The 18,436-nt window shown below is 36.6% G+C and overlaps 1 protein-coding gene across 6 annotated transcripts; it reads left to right on the top strand.

Annotated features, from left to right (window-relative positions):
• Nucleotides 1–3,984: 3,984 nt before the first annotated feature.
• LOC115627043 (troponin I) lies at nt 3,985–17,639 on the top strand. Of its 6 annotated transcripts, none has more exons than XM_030522582.1 (9): nt 3,985–4,097; nt 6,734–6,769; nt 7,700–7,828; nt 7,898–8,021; nt 11,318–11,418; nt 16,192–16,235; nt 16,318–16,459; nt 16,677–16,719; nt 17,251–17,639. In XM_030522582.1, coding segments are annotated over exons 2-9 (600 nt in total). In that variant the 5' UTR covers nt 3,985–4,097; nt 6,734–6,754; the 3' UTR covers nt 17,253–17,639. The 6 variants fall into 6 exon arrangements, with proteins under 6 accessions (XP_030378442.1, XP_030378441.1, XP_030378436.1 ...); XM_030522581.1 differs by lacking the exon at nt 11,318–11,418 and adding an exon at nt 8,669–8,769; XM_030522576.1 differs by lacking the exons at nt 11,318–11,418; nt 16,677–16,719 and adding an exon at nt 12,984–13,084.
• Nucleotides 17,640–18,436: the final 797 nt, after the last annotated feature.

Genomic DNA, 18,436 nt, shown 5'->3' with positions numbered 1-18,436 from the left:
TTTAATAACAAACGGATACACAATAGGTTACTGAATCGGAGTCGTATTCCCTTTCGCTCAGAATTACTCCAGTATTATTTAATTAACATCAATGTATATTATAAATATTTAAAACACTAAAAAATAAAAGTAGTTTAATAATTAAATACGCATTCGAGACTATATTGCTTCGAAAATCTCTAGTATAATAATTATATTTTGAACATTTTGGGGTACTTAAATGAGATAGCAAATGAATTTTTTATCTCATAATGTATATACTATCTAATAATATAGTATTAAATATATGCCCTAATATTCTACGGCACCACGATTTCAAGCCAAATAGCTGGGACTTTCGTTGAACTGACAACTAATTTGTACATCACATTATTGGAAGGAGGAATCAGATAACGATAAGTCAGAGATACAAGGTGGCTAAACAGCCATCATCCAAGGGACCCTCTCTGAAGGAAATTCAGTTTCGAAATATTAACATATATGCAAAAATTTTTACGCTTACAATTATTTCACAATAAGATATGGCGGAAAAAAACATTTAAAAACTGGAGAAATTACTTTCTTATCTGTAGATAAAACTCCAAAATATTATGAAGCAAAAGTAAGTGATTAATTAGCATGGAAACCCCATTGCAACATGCTATACTAAGTATATTCAAGGGTATTATTTATTTGAATCCAATCAGCAATATTCATTCGAATTACTTTCATTTGATTTCTCTGTTTTATAAAATCCACACAAATTGCTGCTCGCTTTTAAAATCCCATATTATTCGCATGCTGCGCTATGTCAATATAGTCGGAGTTTAAAAATAGCGAGAGGCGAGGAAAAACAAAATCAAAAAGCATTTCGAAATACACAAAAGAAGAGGAAATTTTTTTCAGCCGACAAATTTTATTGAAAAAATTGTTTTCGAAACAATTTTACGATACACACACATACACATACAAATGTAAATGTATGTGTATGTGTGTCTGTAGGTGTGTGTGTGTGTGAGCGCGTTGGCTTGTATGTGGCTGGCTATATTATGTGCACGACGGCCCACGCAGTCTATATATATGTGCGTCTACGTCTACGTGTGTGTGTGTGTGTGTGTGTGTGTGTGTGTGTGTGTGTGTGTGTGTATTTATACACCTCTCGCACTAAACTATATATTGTGAGCATGTATTTTCGATCGCTCGCAGCGTTTCTGCTCCTTTAAATGCAAGAGATTCTTTTGTTAGCAACAACAATAAGTATACTTGTGATAGCGTAGCGTTTCTGTGAAATTCATGATTTGTATGTCTGTGTGCGTGCTTTGCGATTGCAGTCTTTGGCACATTGCGCATACGACGCGTTGACACGTCATCACGAAATAGCTTTTGTACACATATAGTAGATATACGCAGACTAAGTACCGCACTTCACATACAAGGCATCACATCACTTGAATGGATGTGAACGATTATTGTATGTATGTTGAAAGTTTGTTAATTGCTTGCAGAATATGTAGATTGTATTTTTCTTATTTCTTCTTTCTTACGCTTTTTTTACAATGTTCTAATCAAAACCTATAGTCTCTATGAAATAATTGGTTTGCTTTTATCAACATAAGATCGTCTGAAATCAGAGCTAAAAGAAAAAAGAAATGAATTGTTATTCGACTATAGTTTGAGAAATAAATATGCCATTTGGTGATTGAGATGAAAGCTTGAAAAACTTACCGTGGAACTGCAACTTACATCCACTAGTTTAGCAAATCGTGAGACCTTAATATACGGTAGGAATTGAATACGTTTTTCTGATTTCTGAGGTCTGACATATAAAAGGTATTGTAGATATATAAGTTTGGGGAATATAAGACCTATAAATGAAACCTTCAGACATTTAAAGTTTGTAATATAAATCACCTAAAATGTTCGTAACAACATTTTGTCGTATTAGCATTTATTTGAACGCTACTCCATTTTTGGGATGGGATCTAGATCTTGCTTGTGTTTTTGTATGCATGGTGTTTATATTCGTCGATTATTGAGGCATGTAATTAGCTAGGTAAGTAACCGTAGTAGCCAGGAAGAGGTCCTTGACTTTAGGTCCACCCAGACGCCTGAATGAATTTGAATATGTCCCTCGGCTTCTTACATTCTTATAAAATCCGGCTTCTGGTTCTAGGTAGGACCGGACAGTCGTAGAAGAGTTGGGACACCGTTGCCTCCTCTTTCTCATCAAGGCAGCTCTGATAGAAATTATTGTAGACTGGCTACATGGATGCCTACGATGCAGTGTCCTGTTCACAGCCGAGCAGTGGCTTCTGCTTAGCTTGCAGAGCTCCTTATGGCATTTACCGTTGCGGGTCGGCCTCGTTAGTCGTGCGAATTTGTGGATTTATTTCGTTGATCCACATCTGACTTGCATTACTCTCAAAGTGGCTACGAACGTCTAGTTTGCAGCTGCCCATCGGATTGTGGTTGCTTTGCTCAATCTCCCTGGGATCTGGGACCCAAATGAGGGAGACAGGGAACTGGGCTGTTCGAGAATATTCAGACTGAGTGCTTTTTAGACAGCTGTGGTCGCATCAGTCTGCTGATAAGGTCTTCTAATAAATAGGTCTGTTATTTCAATTTCATCATCATGCTTAGATTACGATAAAGAGTAGATTCCCTGAAATACATTTATTTTTCGAGCCTAATTTTTTTCGATTGATCTTTGCTGCTAGTACCAATAAATAAAAAGTTTATCTCAATTTTTCGATGCATCGCTCAAATTATAAGCTTTTGGTTCCTATCCATCCATCTCTGGGATTTCCTTGAAAGGAAATTGTAAACAAAAAGTCATATTTTCCCAACAAAAAACTGATTGTAAACCAAAAAAAGTTAAGGATGTGTCTAATTAGCAAACAGTTGCTATTCTGTGATATTTTCATATATATAGTACATATATTTTAATTGTATAGATGCTTTTGAAAATTAAAAATTTGACACGCTTGTATCAAGTTTTCTGAATTGGTCTTATGTTGTTATTGCAGGGATATTGAGGCGAAAAGTCAACGTTAACTTTGAATTTGTTTATTATAGAACTCGATTAGGTATCGATTGATCGAGGCTATAGTATCTGTGGGCAACCTCATTGGCACATTTGGCATAAATTCCATTTACATATATGAGAATTATTTAGCAGGAAATTTACAATTTATTGGAGCGTCATGCACACGCAGCAGCTGTTGTTAGAGAGCGAGCTGTTGCTGTTTTTGTTGCTGTTTTTGTTGCTGTTGCTGTTGTTGTTGTTGTTGTTGATGCGCCTGGCCAAGTGCATATGATGCGTCCAAGCGTTTGTGGGTCGCTGAAGCACCTAAGCGATTGAGCGGCTGAGCATGAGCGGACGACACCAAACAGCGGCCAGTGGCCCAAATCAACTGGAGCATACTTATTTTTGTACATTCATTGGGTTCCAAGCGGCTCCGTTTACACGTTCGCCTCACACACAAACACACACACACACTCTAGTACAATCACATGTATAGATATTTGTGTATAAATATATATGTATGTATGGGGATAGAGCGGCAGCTTCTCCAAATGTGTGGGCAGCCGTTGATCGCCTGCAGCCAACCACCGTCAACGCCAGCGGCGACGTCAACGGCAGCGCCAACGACTAACATAAGTTTTCGGTATCCATTTCTATTTGGGCGACCACAGGGGTCTATTTTTAGAAGGCGTGCCCAGATACATGGCATGCGCAGCGCCTCTCCGAGTGCGCCGATTGCCGATCACTGCCAGAGAGTCCCACAAAAAAAAAAACAAAAATGCGAAGAAAGGAAGGAGAGTCTATGGCTAAGACAGCCAGAGAGAGAGTACGAACGAGCGAGTGAGCGAGCGAGCGAAGGACGGTGTGGCTGTGGGCAGGTGGGCGGCGTCCGACGTCCATTCCACTGTCCCTGCGTCTGTGTGCGTGCAAAGTAAACGATTTGAAAGCTTATCTATAGCCTGGTCGCGTCTAGAATATAGTCTGCCGTGGATCGTCGGACCGTTCAGTCTTTTTGTGTCGTTCAGTCTCAACCGATTCGTGTGATCGACAGCACAGCTCAAATTTTTTTTATTTTTTTTCTAATTCCTTGAAGGTGAGTGCTGTGAGCTCTGCAAACTGTAACTGTAATTGTAACAGTAACCTGTAACTGTATGGCCTACAACTGTAACATCAAGCCCCAATAAAAACGGGTTCAATCAAACCACAACTGACTGCCACAAGCAGGCTGAAAACAAAGTCAATTCGCAAGCGTGTGTGTGTTCAAAAAAAAAAAAAAAACTATTCAAAAACTATAAACAAAACTATGCAACGTTCAATCATCCAAATAAGGGCTGAAAAACTTTACAGAACCCAAATCAACAAATGTCAATAAAAACTTGTGTGATTCTCAAATATTGGAAGAGAACTTTTATTTTCTGAATCTGTTCCTCAAACTTTTTTTTACTATTTTTTAAAGTGCAAACATATTGTGGCAAGTGCAGCAACCTTATTGAAATATTACGACAGTTCATTTCTTCTGTTGCAACTTCTTTTTTGTTCTTTAAAATATCTGAACGATTATGTAAGCAGCGAAATGTGTGAAATACGCACACAGACACACACACAAACACACAGACACACAAACACAGAAACGCATGTATGCGTGTATGCTTAATGTAGCCTCAAGATAGAAACACAGACATACATATGTCTACACATACATATGTACATATGTACATAGATGTGTGTTTATGGCCTAAGACTGTGTGATGTTGGCCAAATGGCTAAAAGAAAGAAGCTACGGAGACATTGCGCACGGAACGCCTTCTGTGTGCCCAAAATAGAAATCTGCCATTGTGCAGATAGATGATATATGCAAGATATATGCTACATATGTAAATATGTATGTATGCTTATGTATGCATACTCGTAAGCCGTTAACTGAGCGTGTGTGTGCCTCACAAATGTTGTGGCAAACTGCTATTGAGCTGAAACCCCAACATTGTTTTTCATTTTTCCCACACACTGCATTACATACATATATGTGTACATACGTATATACTATATGTATGTACTATGTATATACGTACATATGTATTCACAATTTTTGTATGATTGTAGCTGTCTCTGCCATTGCCTTTGCCTCTAGTGTGCGAGCACATATTTTATTTTTAAAAATAACCATGCATACATATGTGTGCGTGTATGTGTATGTGTGTGTGAGTGCGAGTGCGAGTGTGTGTATAAGCATAAATATGTAGGCATCTGTGTTAGTTAGCTGAAAAACGTATTTGTTTCTCAGCATTTTCCTTTGTGCTGCTCTATTTTAAATATTTTCGTTCAATTTTCACGCTTTGTTTGAAGGCAGATATTGCTGCTTGCCAAGAACGTAAAATATTTGCTATGCTCCGTTTTTATGCTTTTGTAGTTCTTCGCTCCCATTCACCCCCTTCTCCTTCCGATTCCCCTTGCCCTGCCCCTTCCCCTGCCACAGCCTTTGCAACCACAACATCTCCTCTTGACATGACTGGTCGTGCAGCGTTTTACCCGAAGGTCGATGCCAGTTTAGTTCGACTTTTGCGTCAACATTTTAGCCATGTCAATGCAAAACATATGGGCAGAGGGCCTTGCTATTGTTCAAGAGTATATGCACATAATATATATTCTATACTATATATATATACTTGTACACCTATGTGTATATATAAAATTAGCTATTGAATTATATTATGCAAGTTATTAAAAACGAAGCCAGGCACGGCAAGGCACAATGCATACTCATGCATAAAAGTATAGATTTATGGGAATTCATATTATATACATATAGAGAAATTTACATATGGAATGGAAATGGCAGATAATTACAACTTTTTATATTCTTCTTAAAAATATTGGGGTAATGCGCTGTTAAAGACGACGAGTCTCCATATTATATAGGTCAGCTTAAATAGTTTTGAAAACCTTCAATTTCCCATCGACTGTGCTATATACTAGTCTATTGGGGACCGAATTTCTGTCCATGTATTCGCCTAAATCGGCAGAGCACAAGAGCTGGCAACAAAACATCTTCCGCTCAAAGTGAAATTGGATATGAGGAATGGCAAAACAAAAGGCAGCAGGCAATGAGGCAACAAAGTTAGTTCACACAACAGCTGTCCCGCTCACACCAACACATACGCACACAAACACACACACACACACATAGAGAGACGCCCACGCAGGGACACCTGCGCGACACTCTAGAGAAAAAGATTGGATATTATTTAAACAACGCCGGCTATTGAGTCGTCAGTAATTTGCGCATGGCAACGATTAAAGAGCAGCATGGCGAGAGCACGGGCGAGAGAGCAGCGCTGCAGACTCTCCATATACGGGCTGGCTGGCATGCGAGACGTATACGTAATGTGTGTTTATATATGCATCGCGCATACGCACTGTGCGCCTGCTTGCCGTTTTGGACATTTGTGCTTTATGGAAGCCATAGCCTTGTGGCTTATATGCGTAGACTGCGAATTTGTTTACTGCACACCCACACCCACACACTCACACACACATACACAGGCAGACACTATTACATTCAGATAGTATTTATTGTTTGTATGTATGTTTATCTGCGCGACTCTTGTTCGGCATTATATCATCCGTCAGTTGCACATTTGCAGTCAGATCGAACCGAAAGTATTTACCCAGCTTTAGGCAGTCTCTTCCCTTCCGTCTTCTTCAATATATATTTTCGAATTTTCATTGCAGTAACTAAAAACACAAATCAAAATGGCTGATGATGAGGTGAGGTGAGTATCGATGCGGAAAAAGGTGAAAAGTGAGGATCGAAGCTAATGAGTGTTTCTATTTTTCGGTTTCGTTTTCCTTCGTTATTATCGTCTTCTTCTTCTTCTTCCTCTGCTACATGCAGTAAAAAGTACAACACTTGTTCTATCTGTTTGCTACGCTGTGAGCGCGAGCTGTGACTTGTGAGCGTCGCTGTTTGGATCGAAGAGAGGTAAGTCATGAAATCAACACTTATCCACATATATAGCTTAAGGTCCGTCTTAGCTAATCCAGATGCTTGCTAACCCTAGAATATGCTTCTTTCGCTTCTCCTCTTTTTTATATACCAGGAAAAGGCACGAGGCACTATTTGACCAAACTGACAACAAACGAGCTGCAGAGCACTTAAGTGAACTGTTCTATGTCATTGTTTTGTGGCAGTTCCTCTTTGTATTGTTGTTGTCGTGGTCTGTTCTAAGCGCTTTTCAAGTGCCGTGCTTGTCCAACTGTTTAAGCCCTATAAACATTTTGTTTCACTTTAACTAAATTATAATATTTTCTTAAAACTTACAGAAAAAGGCCGCTGCACCGGCACCGGCACCGGCTCCGGCACCCGCAGCAGCCGCAGCACCAGCTGCAGCGAAGGCTGCCGCCCCCGCAGCTGCCAATGGCAAGCCAGCTGCCAATGGCAAAGCCCCGGCAGCGGCTGCGGCAGCACCCGCCGGTCCACCCAAGGATCCCAATGATCCCAAAGTGAAAGCCGAGGAGGTACACTTGTGTACGTGTGTCAGCGTCAAAGTCCAAGTTCAAGTTCAAGTCCAAGTCCAAGTCATGGTCCTCGTTCATGTTCACCTCGCCTGCGTGTTGGATCCAGCCCATACGAAATAATTTAGAGTGGTCCTAACTCACTCCCTTTTTGTGGTTTTTCCCATTTTTATTTGCTTGCAGGCTAAGAAGGCTAAACAGGCTGAGATCGAGCGCAAGCGTGCTGAGGTGCGCAAGCGCATGGAGGAAGCCTCCAAGGCCAAAAAGGCCAAGAAGGGTTTCATGACTCCAGAGAGGAAGAAGAAACTCCGGGTGCGTAACTAAATATTCTAACTAACCGGTGCAGATAGAACTAACCCATATGATTTTCCATGCCTACAGTTGTTGCTGCGCAAGAAAGCCGCTGAGGAATTGAAGAAAGAACAAGAACGCAAAGCAGCTGAACGTAGACGCATCATTGAAGAACGTTGCGGCAGCCCCAGGAATCTCAGTGATGCCAGTGAAGGTAAATTTTTCAGTGTTAATGCTAGAGTCCTAAGTCAGAGAATAATCGATAACCAATGCAATAATCTCTCTAGAAAATATAAAGCGAAAAAAGCATTAAAAGCGAATCATAATTGAATTGAACCATATGAATCAGAAGTTAATATTGAATTATATAGCCATGTAAAAATATGTTCATATACATATATTTGCTAGCTGATCAAAAAGTAAATGCATAATCTTGTACGAATAAATAGAGCGCATATAAGCATTAAAAATGGCACCGCTGTGCGTTTAAAAAGCGTCCAGCTTATCATTCATCGTGTACACTCCACCACACAAACACACACACACACTCACACACACACACCCAAACACAAAAGAGGTATTTGCCGCAAGATTGAAACACAAGTTGCGCTACACACTCACACTCACACATACACACATACTACACAAACACATTTATTTATATATGAACGTCACTCGTCCGTTCGCTACATACATATATACACATTATTAAATATATAAAAATATATATTTATTTAAATATATATATCACAATCTCTTTCTGTCTCTCTCTCTCTCTCTCTCTTTTTGTTTATTATACAACACCCAATTACCACCTATCCAACATTTTAATAATATGCCTGTCTGTTGCCACACATACAGACACACTTAGAACCTTGATCAAGCAACACTATGACAGGATTTGTAAATTGGAGGACCAGAAATATGATCTTGAGTATGTTGTTAAGCGCAAGGATGTTGAGGTACACACACACATATATTTAAATATATACTCACATATCAATATGTACTCCCACATATACGTACTTATATGTATATGAAGCGATATCAAAATCAAAAATTTAATGCTTAACAACAGCAACAACAACAACAACAATTATTTTCTTATATAGCTATCTCTCTTTTATAAAATCTGGCTCTCTAAACTCACTCACTTTTGTATAATACACTTAAATTTCTTTAAAAATTTTCTTGTTGAAGCTCAAGATACCGCCGAACCAAAAAGTATTATTTGCTCAAGCAAAAACCCAAACGAAATTTCTAGAAATGCACTAAACTGCAAAGCCTAAGATGTACAACAAATAAAAGCAGCCTTTATAATTACAAACCTGTATAAAGTTAAGAATTGTACAACACTCACCAAATTAATGAAAGCAACAACAAAATCAGCAATTGCAAAGAATATGCCCAACAGTGTTATAACACCTGCTCTATGCTCTCTCTACCTCTCTCTCTCTCTCTCTCTCTTTTTCACACACACTCTCTATTGATGTACGTACATATGTATCTCTCGTTGTCACTATGCTCTCTCTTCTATAATCTGTTTCTCTCACTCTCTCTCTTTCTCACTCTCTTTCTAAATATACTTGTGTACTATATATCTCTCTAAGTGTACCGTAAAAGTGTATAGTTGTCTTATTTTAGCAAATGGGAAGCTATTTGTCAAACACACACAAACATGCACCACCAACACTTGCACTGCACACACACACACTCCCCCTCCCACACCCACACCCACACACACACACGTCGGGGTCTCTCGTTCCACGTTTGCTACACTTGATATATATCCCTCTCTCGCTATTTTAAAAACACTGAAAACAAAAAACTCACTCCTTTTTGATTTCACCATTTTCGCAGATACACTTGAAAAAGTTTGTCAAGATTATTACAATAAAATACTCAAATTGGAAGATCAGAAATACGATCTCGAACGCGAGGTAGCCAGAAAGGACTTTGAGGCAAGCAATTCAATATTTTCCACTTTACGTGCTGTAGTCATCGACTTTCTGAAGACAAGAGAACTGTTTATTTTTGCTGCCACAAACAAACAACAAACAATTAGTAGAGCAACGTTGTTTGACTTTATTCTGTTAATAACTTTGGATTTGTTCTCCCATTTTTTTTTTTTTTGTTTATGGGTACCACGATTTTTTTCACCAGCCACAAAAATATATGCAAATATTTGAAGCGTGTGTGTGAACAAATTTATTGTAGCAGTGTAGCTAGTAGAATTTAACTCTCTTTTAACCATTCAGAGAGTGGCCCAACTGTAGCTAAACGATTTTTGTATTTTTGATTTTTGGAGAGAGTTGTGCAAATTTTGAATTCTAGCGACAACGTATTCAAAATTTTTGTGCACTCCGTGCCACCAATAGAGCTAATGTGTACTTGTTTTGGGCAATTACACTGTAAACAAAATTTTATTTTAACTAAAACCTTCGCTGAGCCTAACAAGAACTTAACGCCGAACAGCTGTATGGCCTACGACCCTCAATTTTTGGGGCGGGCCACCCCTAACTTTGCAGCCTTTACTAAACCAAAAAAAAAAGAAGAAGCAAAACATAAAAATCCAAAATGCTGATTGAAAGCCTGAGTCGAAAGCCTTTTTTGCTTTTTGTAGCTTTCTTTTTGGCGAGCTTGGCATTTTGCTGCTATCAAGTGCATTACTTTTTACAGCTACGTTTTTTTGTGTACTGCTCTTTCTCTCTCTCTCTCTCTCTCAATTATTCTCAACTTCTCTCAATCATAAGTAGCAGCTGTGCCTTGTTTTTTGTATTTTGTTTGAAGCTTTTACTAAAATGGAAAACAACAAGAACAAATTAATCAAGGAAAAAAGAAAAGAAAACGTAACAATAAAGGGGATCTCTCGAAGAGGATCGCAGGCAATGTACATACACATTCATATGTAGGAGCATTACTAATAAGCAGGGAAACAGGTACAGGGTAACAGGTACAGTCACGCAGCAACAACAAACACGTCATGTTACACTAAAGCGCATTACACTGCAAAACAAAAAAAAAAAAAACACCAAAAAAAAAAGAAACTGAACTGAAACAGTATACATATAAAAAAAATTGTATTTATGTAGGTGCAATATAGTTCAAAATCTGGTATTAATAATCTATTACTTTTCTTCTCTCGCGCCGAACGAAACGCGCGTTACATGCTCGTTATCATTTCTTTCTCTCTGTGTCTTTCGATCTTTCACGGAACACGCATAAACACGCACGTTCGCATAAACACACACGATTATCTATGCATCGTTCTACTTTTCTCTCTCTCTCTCTCTCTCTCTCAATCTTTGTCTCTCTTTTACTTCTATTTGTGTCTATCTATATCTCTTCCGCACCACTCTTCATACACTTATACATCGACACTCGCACAAATCTAAATTCGTGTTATGTTACGCGTTACGCGTTCGCGTTACATTCTGTTACGTTACGCTGACCTTCACGTTACCGTTATCGTTACCGTTACCGCTACCGTTATCATTCCCATTATCGCAGCCGAATTGCAAACAATATGCAAACAATATTGGGAGCGCCTTTACAAATTGGAGGGCGATAAATTTGATTTAGAACACGTGCAGAAAGTCAAAGCACAAGAGGTAAATGCCAAACAAATTTTGCCATGCACCCAATACCAACAAATTAAAACAAAAAAGAACAAAATTAAAAACAAAACTACAATTACAAAAGCCAAATACCAAAAACCGAATGTTTTTTAAAGCAACAACAATGCAAACAAAATAATTACTTTTCTATATATATATTAAATTTTTTTTTATGCCCTTGTCATTTAATTTTTTGGTTCTTATAAATATTTCTTAATCAACTTTTTTTATTTCTTGCAATTATTTCTTTCTACCTAATTTTTGATATTGTTCTTAACTGCGCTAAACAACAACAATATGTGCCACAAAAAAGCAACGATTTAAAAAAATATTTAATTAAATGTTCAATACTTTTCCTATACATGAATATATATGAATAAGAGCGCACGATATAAGCTCCCAACCAAACTTGAACTTAGTCAAGATACTTTCCGAGCAATTTGTACCACTGTGTGTGATGGAAATCGTATATGCATATCTAATTATAACTTTTCATAGAGTTTTTTATGAGTTTTTGTCAGAGACAAACATCGAACATATCGAATGTAATTGGGGTCTGGAGAAATAGCTACAAAATTGTACAATTCAAATATTCTCCAAATCAGAATTCTTCAGTCTATATGTATTATATAGCATCTATCATAAGATAAATAAAAAAAAAAAAAATTACTTTACCATGGAATACATTTTTGGTTTATTTCGATGGTCTTACCACAATAATCGCACATATATTTTTTTATTTTGTAATTTGAAAATATTTTTGCGTTATGCACCTAAAGAATTCTATTTTATTGTCTGGAAATATATATATATATATATATATATATATATATATATATATATATATATATATATATATATATATATATATGAATAAAAGTAGTTTTGAGAGTCTTTAGCCAGCATACTGCCTTCCATACCTAGTCTATGTACTTATTTGCGGCAAGTATTTGACAATGTTTGGGTTAATTGAAATTGGCAATAAGCCACAAGCGCATAATATGCCGTCACATACGTATATATGCATTTAAAGCAAAGTAAGCCAACAAATTTAGAACTTCTATTAATTGTCCATTAAAGCTAAACTAAAAACAACAACAACAACAACAAAATATATATAATATTAGCAATACACCCGTAAATGAATAAACGTTTTCGCGCCTGCGAAATTTTGCCAAACGATAATAAGATACAATTACAAAAGCAACAGTAATACCCAATAGTTACGTCCTTTTCCAAAAGAAGAACAAAAACTATATAATAATAAATCTATCTCATCGAACACATAACATCTAATGAAGTTGCATGGACTCTATAAGTCCAAAGGAAACGATATTTGTCATAAAATTCAATATAAGCCAGTAAAACCTGTGACATAATTAAACGAAATAAAAAAATAACGAATAAATTACATAATTAGGATTAAGTACACGCAGCATAGCAAAAAATTCTCTATCTCTCTCTACTACTATATTATGTTGATATAAAAAAAAAAAATGAAAAAAATGAAAAACTCAATCAAACGTCAAACGACCAAACACTCCCCAATGTTTTTGCAGGCGAATTGCAAGAGATTTGCGAAGAGTATTACGAGCGTATGTATATTTGTGAAGGCCAGAAATGGGATCTGGAATACGAAGTCAGGAAAAAAGACTGGGAGGTACTGCATTTCAAACAAATACTCAAATCAAATACAAAAACCAAAATAAAAATATATATTCAAATATATTCAGAAAACCAATAATCTTTAGTACCATGTTCTTTGTCATTTTGCATCAATATCAAGTGTTTTCTTTTCTCTTTTTTGTATCTTAATTATTCATATACAATTCATATATATATACATATATATGGTTCATTGTTTGATTTAATGCCGTTGTTAATCATTTATTTGTACTTAAACAACAACAATTAAACAAAAACAAAAAAAGAAACACAATCAAAAATTTGTACAAATTGCCACAACAATCTATAAAATGTAGTTCAGTTCGAAATCAGTAAATAGTCACTATACTTACGTGTAGTACAGAATTATCAAGCCAAACAAATGATTCATTTCAAATAATTATTGCAGCTAGAGTACAGGCACACTAATAGCTATTTAGTCATTATCTATTATTATTAGTCCGATCGTAAGCTGATGGACAGACTTGCAAGCAGAAATATTTTGTTGGAATGACACCAACCAATGTACTTGTATGTTAAATGCTATTATTAGTGGAACTTTCCCAGAATTTGCATTCAAATTTTTGACACTTGGCTAAGTTTAAAAGGAAGTCTGCAGCTGTCGTTTTGTAATAACTAGTGACCAAGCAAGCGTTTTGAATTCATTTCGATTACATAATACGCCCGAGTGGTCAAATTCAGCAGCACAAATGGCACAAGTAGTTGAGATTTCCAATTTATTGAATTCCTTTTAAATGGCAATATTAGCACAATGAGACACACAACACTAAAACCAATACGCACACGCATACCAAGTACAACCACCACCTACAACAAGAGCTGCAACAACAGCAATAATAATAATAATAATAATAATAGCAATAACAATAAACAAGTTTGTTGCACTAGTTGTGAAATGATATTCGATTGATACTATAATACATGATTAATAATAATTGATGTTTTGTGTTTTTTAAGCGTTTGTTTCTGTCGCCGACTTCACGTCACCTTGCACTTTTATTCTTATCTTGTTTCTATTTTTTTGTCACTGTCTGTGCGTATGTTGATTTGCCAACAGCTGCCTCATGCACACAAAAAACACACATAAGCCCACACAGTCACACAAACATGCACTCAAAAGCATTCACGCTACGCACGCACACAATGAAATTTTGCTCGTTTGAGCTTAAAAGTAGGCAATGGTTTTTTTTTTCTGTATGTACCTCTTCTTCTTCTTCTTTTCTTCTGAAACTTGCATGTGCACAGCAAAGCGTTTTAAATAGTTCAGTAAGGGAAGCGCAAAGCCAAAAAAAATACAACCGAAAAAAAAAACATCAACAACAGAAACAGCTAATTTTACCCAAACTGTACTGCAAAAAAATAAGGGAAAATGTAATTTATAAAAAAAACTATATATACTCGTATGTACAACAAAAATGCCACACCCAATGCACACCTGAAAGCCCGCCGCACTTCATTGTAAATATTTATGTGTACATTTCTTTAATTCAATTATTATTCTCTCTCTCTCTCACTGTATCTCTCTCGCTCCCTAACCACAACCATATTATTGAATTGAAAAGCATAAAAGCCAAGCGTCGATTTAATCGCATTGTAGATATGAAATGAAACGAAAAGAATATAAAGATAATTATAAAGCGTGTCATTGCTGGGGGTGTTGTTGATGCAGGCAGAGCATGGCACACAAATAACAACTACGACAACAACAACAACAACAACTAATAGAATTATCACTGTTTGGATTAGAGTAAATATTTAGTCGAATGCCAAATATGTATTTTTGGTAGATTGCTAACAAGTAAGGCCACTCCGTTTACCTCGCTCTCCCCCTCACTTTATTGATCTCTATCTCTCTACCTGTATATATATATCTCTCTGTTTTTCTCTCTATCTTGTTGTCTCGATCCACCGCTGCCGCCCACTAAAAGTTACAAAAACAATAACAATAACAATAATAATAACTTCAACAAACAACACGTTACAATTATTTATCAGCTAACCAAAAAGTTGCAGCTGAGCACAACAATATATTAAATATGAAGTTGTATAATTAACAAATCAAACCAAAAAAGTGCTTAAACAAACAAATAGAAAACACAAAACAACAACCAACACAAGAAATAGAACAAAATCAAACAGCTAATAATAGCTGTCTAGTACTTAGTACTTAGCGGTATTTAATTATTTACAAACACCTCTAATGTATATACTTAAGTATATATGTATATGTATATTGTATGTGCCATGCTGTGCAGTACCTCAAAGCCCAGCCAGCCATATAGTCAAATAGTTGAAGCTGCTAGATGAGTCCAGCTGTAAGAATTCTGTCTAAAGTCTACCTACAAACGCTCAAAAAAAAAAAAAGAAGAAAAACACAACAAAAGGAAAATGTTCTGCGTGTTAAATGTTTCTCTGTCTCTTTCTCTCTCTATGTCTCTCTCTCATTGTCTCTGTCTGCGGCTCTCTCATTCACATCCTTATATATATATGTATACATATAAAAACAAAACAAAAGTTTATATAAAAAGACAATAAAGCAAAAGAAATCGACATTTGGATGTTATGCTGTTCAAAACAAAACGTTCGAAACGAAATTGAAAAAGAAACCAAAATCAATTAGAAAATATTCCACTCCATAATACCCCCCAAACAAGAATTGGCTCGTATTGCTCGCTCAATCGCTCGCACATGCATGTCTGCCATCTACTAGAAAGTATATATCTTTTATCTAATATATGCACCTGTACGATTTATGTTTGTCTGCATCTGATCTAACCGCAAAGGCAACGCAAAAAGAGCTCCACTGAGGCTATCCTGCGCCTGCGCCTACGCCTACGCCTGCACCTGCAACTGCAACTGCACCTGTACTTGCGCCTGCGCCTGCACCTGAACCTAAGCACGATCCACTTAGCACTAATACTACTTGTATTAGCTAATCATTTTGATTTTGATACTTTCCTAGCATAGTGTATTGTACATGTCAATTGAAGAATTATCGTCGCTCTCTTGTGATCACAAAATACTAACTTGTATTATTTCTGTTCGCTCTCCTTCATTCCTTACACTCTCTGCCCTCTATAGATCAACGATCTCAATGCCCAAGTTAACGATCTACGTGGCAAATTGTAAGTACAACAAATATTATATATACATATGATAGCAGATAGAATTGTGTAATATTTATAAAATCAATCGCTTCAATTACAGCGTTAAGCCAGCCTTGAAGAAGGTCTCCAAATACGAAAACAAATTCGCCAAGCTGCAGAAGAAGGCCGCTGAATTCAACTTCCGCAACCAACTTAAGGTGGTCAAGAAGAAGGAATTCACATTGGAGGAGGAAGAGAAGGAGGTAAGCGAAGCGTTAGAAAATGCAAATGAAATTAAGTCTGACAAAAAGTGTTGCCAGCTTTTTGGCGTCTTTCACAATTAAATTGACAAACAGACAAATGTGTTAGCTTAGCTTAAGTACATATTTAAAAAAAAAAAAAAAAAAAAAACAATTTCTCTTTAACGAATTCAATTTTAACATTTCAACAATTACATACTCAATTTTTTACGCTCTTTAGAAAAAGATTAAAGATGCCGCTGTGCTAAAACAAGCCAAAAAGTGTAAGAACCTTGTGTGTTTCGAATTAAGCACTATCTGTGTGTGTATGTGTGTGTATTTTGTTGTCCACAAAACACACACGGCCCATGGGCATGTTACACCAAAAGTTACCAATCTTAGCAGTCTTGTTGGTTCGCTCTCTCTCTCTCTCTGTCTGTCTCTTTATCTATTTTCCTCTACGTCTATCTCTGTGTTGAATCTTTGCTGTCTCTTCGACTGTACATCACGTTCTTAATTGTTACTCTCCACACAAATACACATTGAACCTATGTATGTATATGTATGTATGTATGTATGTATTTATCTAGTTTAGCTGCCACACCCACTGTCTGAATAAATAGTTAGTGTATCACAGTCACAGTCACAGGCACAGTCACAGTTCGGTCACCGTGCATGAGCTGACGTCACACGTGGCTATGTTTTAATTGTTAAATTTTTGCAATTTGAATGAATACGTATGTACATTTGTCGCTGCCACACCCATCAATTAATCAATCTTTTTATTTCCTTTCCACCTCTTCGAACATCTGCAGAAGAAACCCGACTGGTCCAAGGGCAAACCCGGCGATGCCAAGGTAAAGGAGGAGGTTGAGGCCGAAGCTTAAGTGTCCACTTGTGTCCACACACAGACCCGTGACTCCCGCCCTAAATTAATTAATTCAAACAAAATCAAAAATTTACAACAATTTTTCTGAAGCAAATAGAACTACATATACCGATATATATGTCGCAATATATATACATACTATATGAAATCAATAAACAACAGCAACATCTTAACAAGCAGAAAATAATTCACTGAGGGACTCGCACACCAACTGAACATCTGAGCCGTTTTGATGAATTTTAATTATATTTCATTATTTACAAATTATATTTTTTAATGTAAATTAAATTAAATTACAAAAAAAAGAAAAACCAGCGCGGAGACTTTTTAATCGGCTAAATATTATTTTTTATGGTGGGAATTGTTGGAATATTACTAATAAGATCAATTGAAAATATTGAACTAAAATGTCTGTACGTATCATTCCAACAACAAACAAAGGCCGTCAATGGGAAGTGATTTTTGTTCGCAGACAAATGCTGTTAGGAAGGTAACATACGGCACGATTATAAAAGTCCCTCTTTTTATTCAATTAAGACTAAACGAGCGAACAATTTGCTCAAGTAACGAGCTAATGCGAGATTGAGGAAGGAATTGACAGGGTTGCCAAAGCTGCTGCATAGGCTCGTTTCCTACTGCAGTTTTAGTTTGGAAAATGAAAAATATTTTTTAGTGCAATTGAAAAGTGCAAGAGTACGTTGTTTTTAGATTTATTTATTTATTTATTTATTCCTCAACAAACGAAGCTGCCGATGTAGAGACAATACGATCGAGAATTTAAAATAATAAAATGTGGATATAAAAAAGCTTTTATAATAGCTACATACATAGATATTATTAACTAAATCGACTCGGTGGAGGCATTTTATTTTTCCAGCTAGGCATCGGTTCTCAGAACAGAGTAGTTAGCCAGCTATGCTCCAACTCACTGACTTGGAGGACAGTAATCCCCTCGGAAGTAGCTGAAAATATATGATCTTAGAAAGTAAACAATAAAATAATTTATCATAAGAAAAGGATATATATTCCGAAAAGGACTGTGCAGGGCGTAATCACTGCAAATTTTGCCCAGAGTAATGAAAAGCAGACTACACGCTGTTGGCACATACTCT

The sequence above is a fragment of the Scaptodrosophila lebanonensis genome, unplaced genomic scaffold (genome assembly GCF_003285725.1).
Source record: "Scaptodrosophila lebanonensis strain 11010-0011.00,11010-0021.00 unplaced genomic scaffold, SlebRS2 tig00000089-arrow-pilon, whole genome shotgun sequence".
Lineage (NCBI taxonomy): Eukaryota > Metazoa > Arthropoda > Insecta > Diptera > Drosophilidae > Scaptodrosophila > Scaptodrosophila lebanonensis.
The sequence above is the reverse complement of the archived record's forward strand: the minus strand, read 5'-3'. Positions and strand labels throughout refer to the sequence as shown.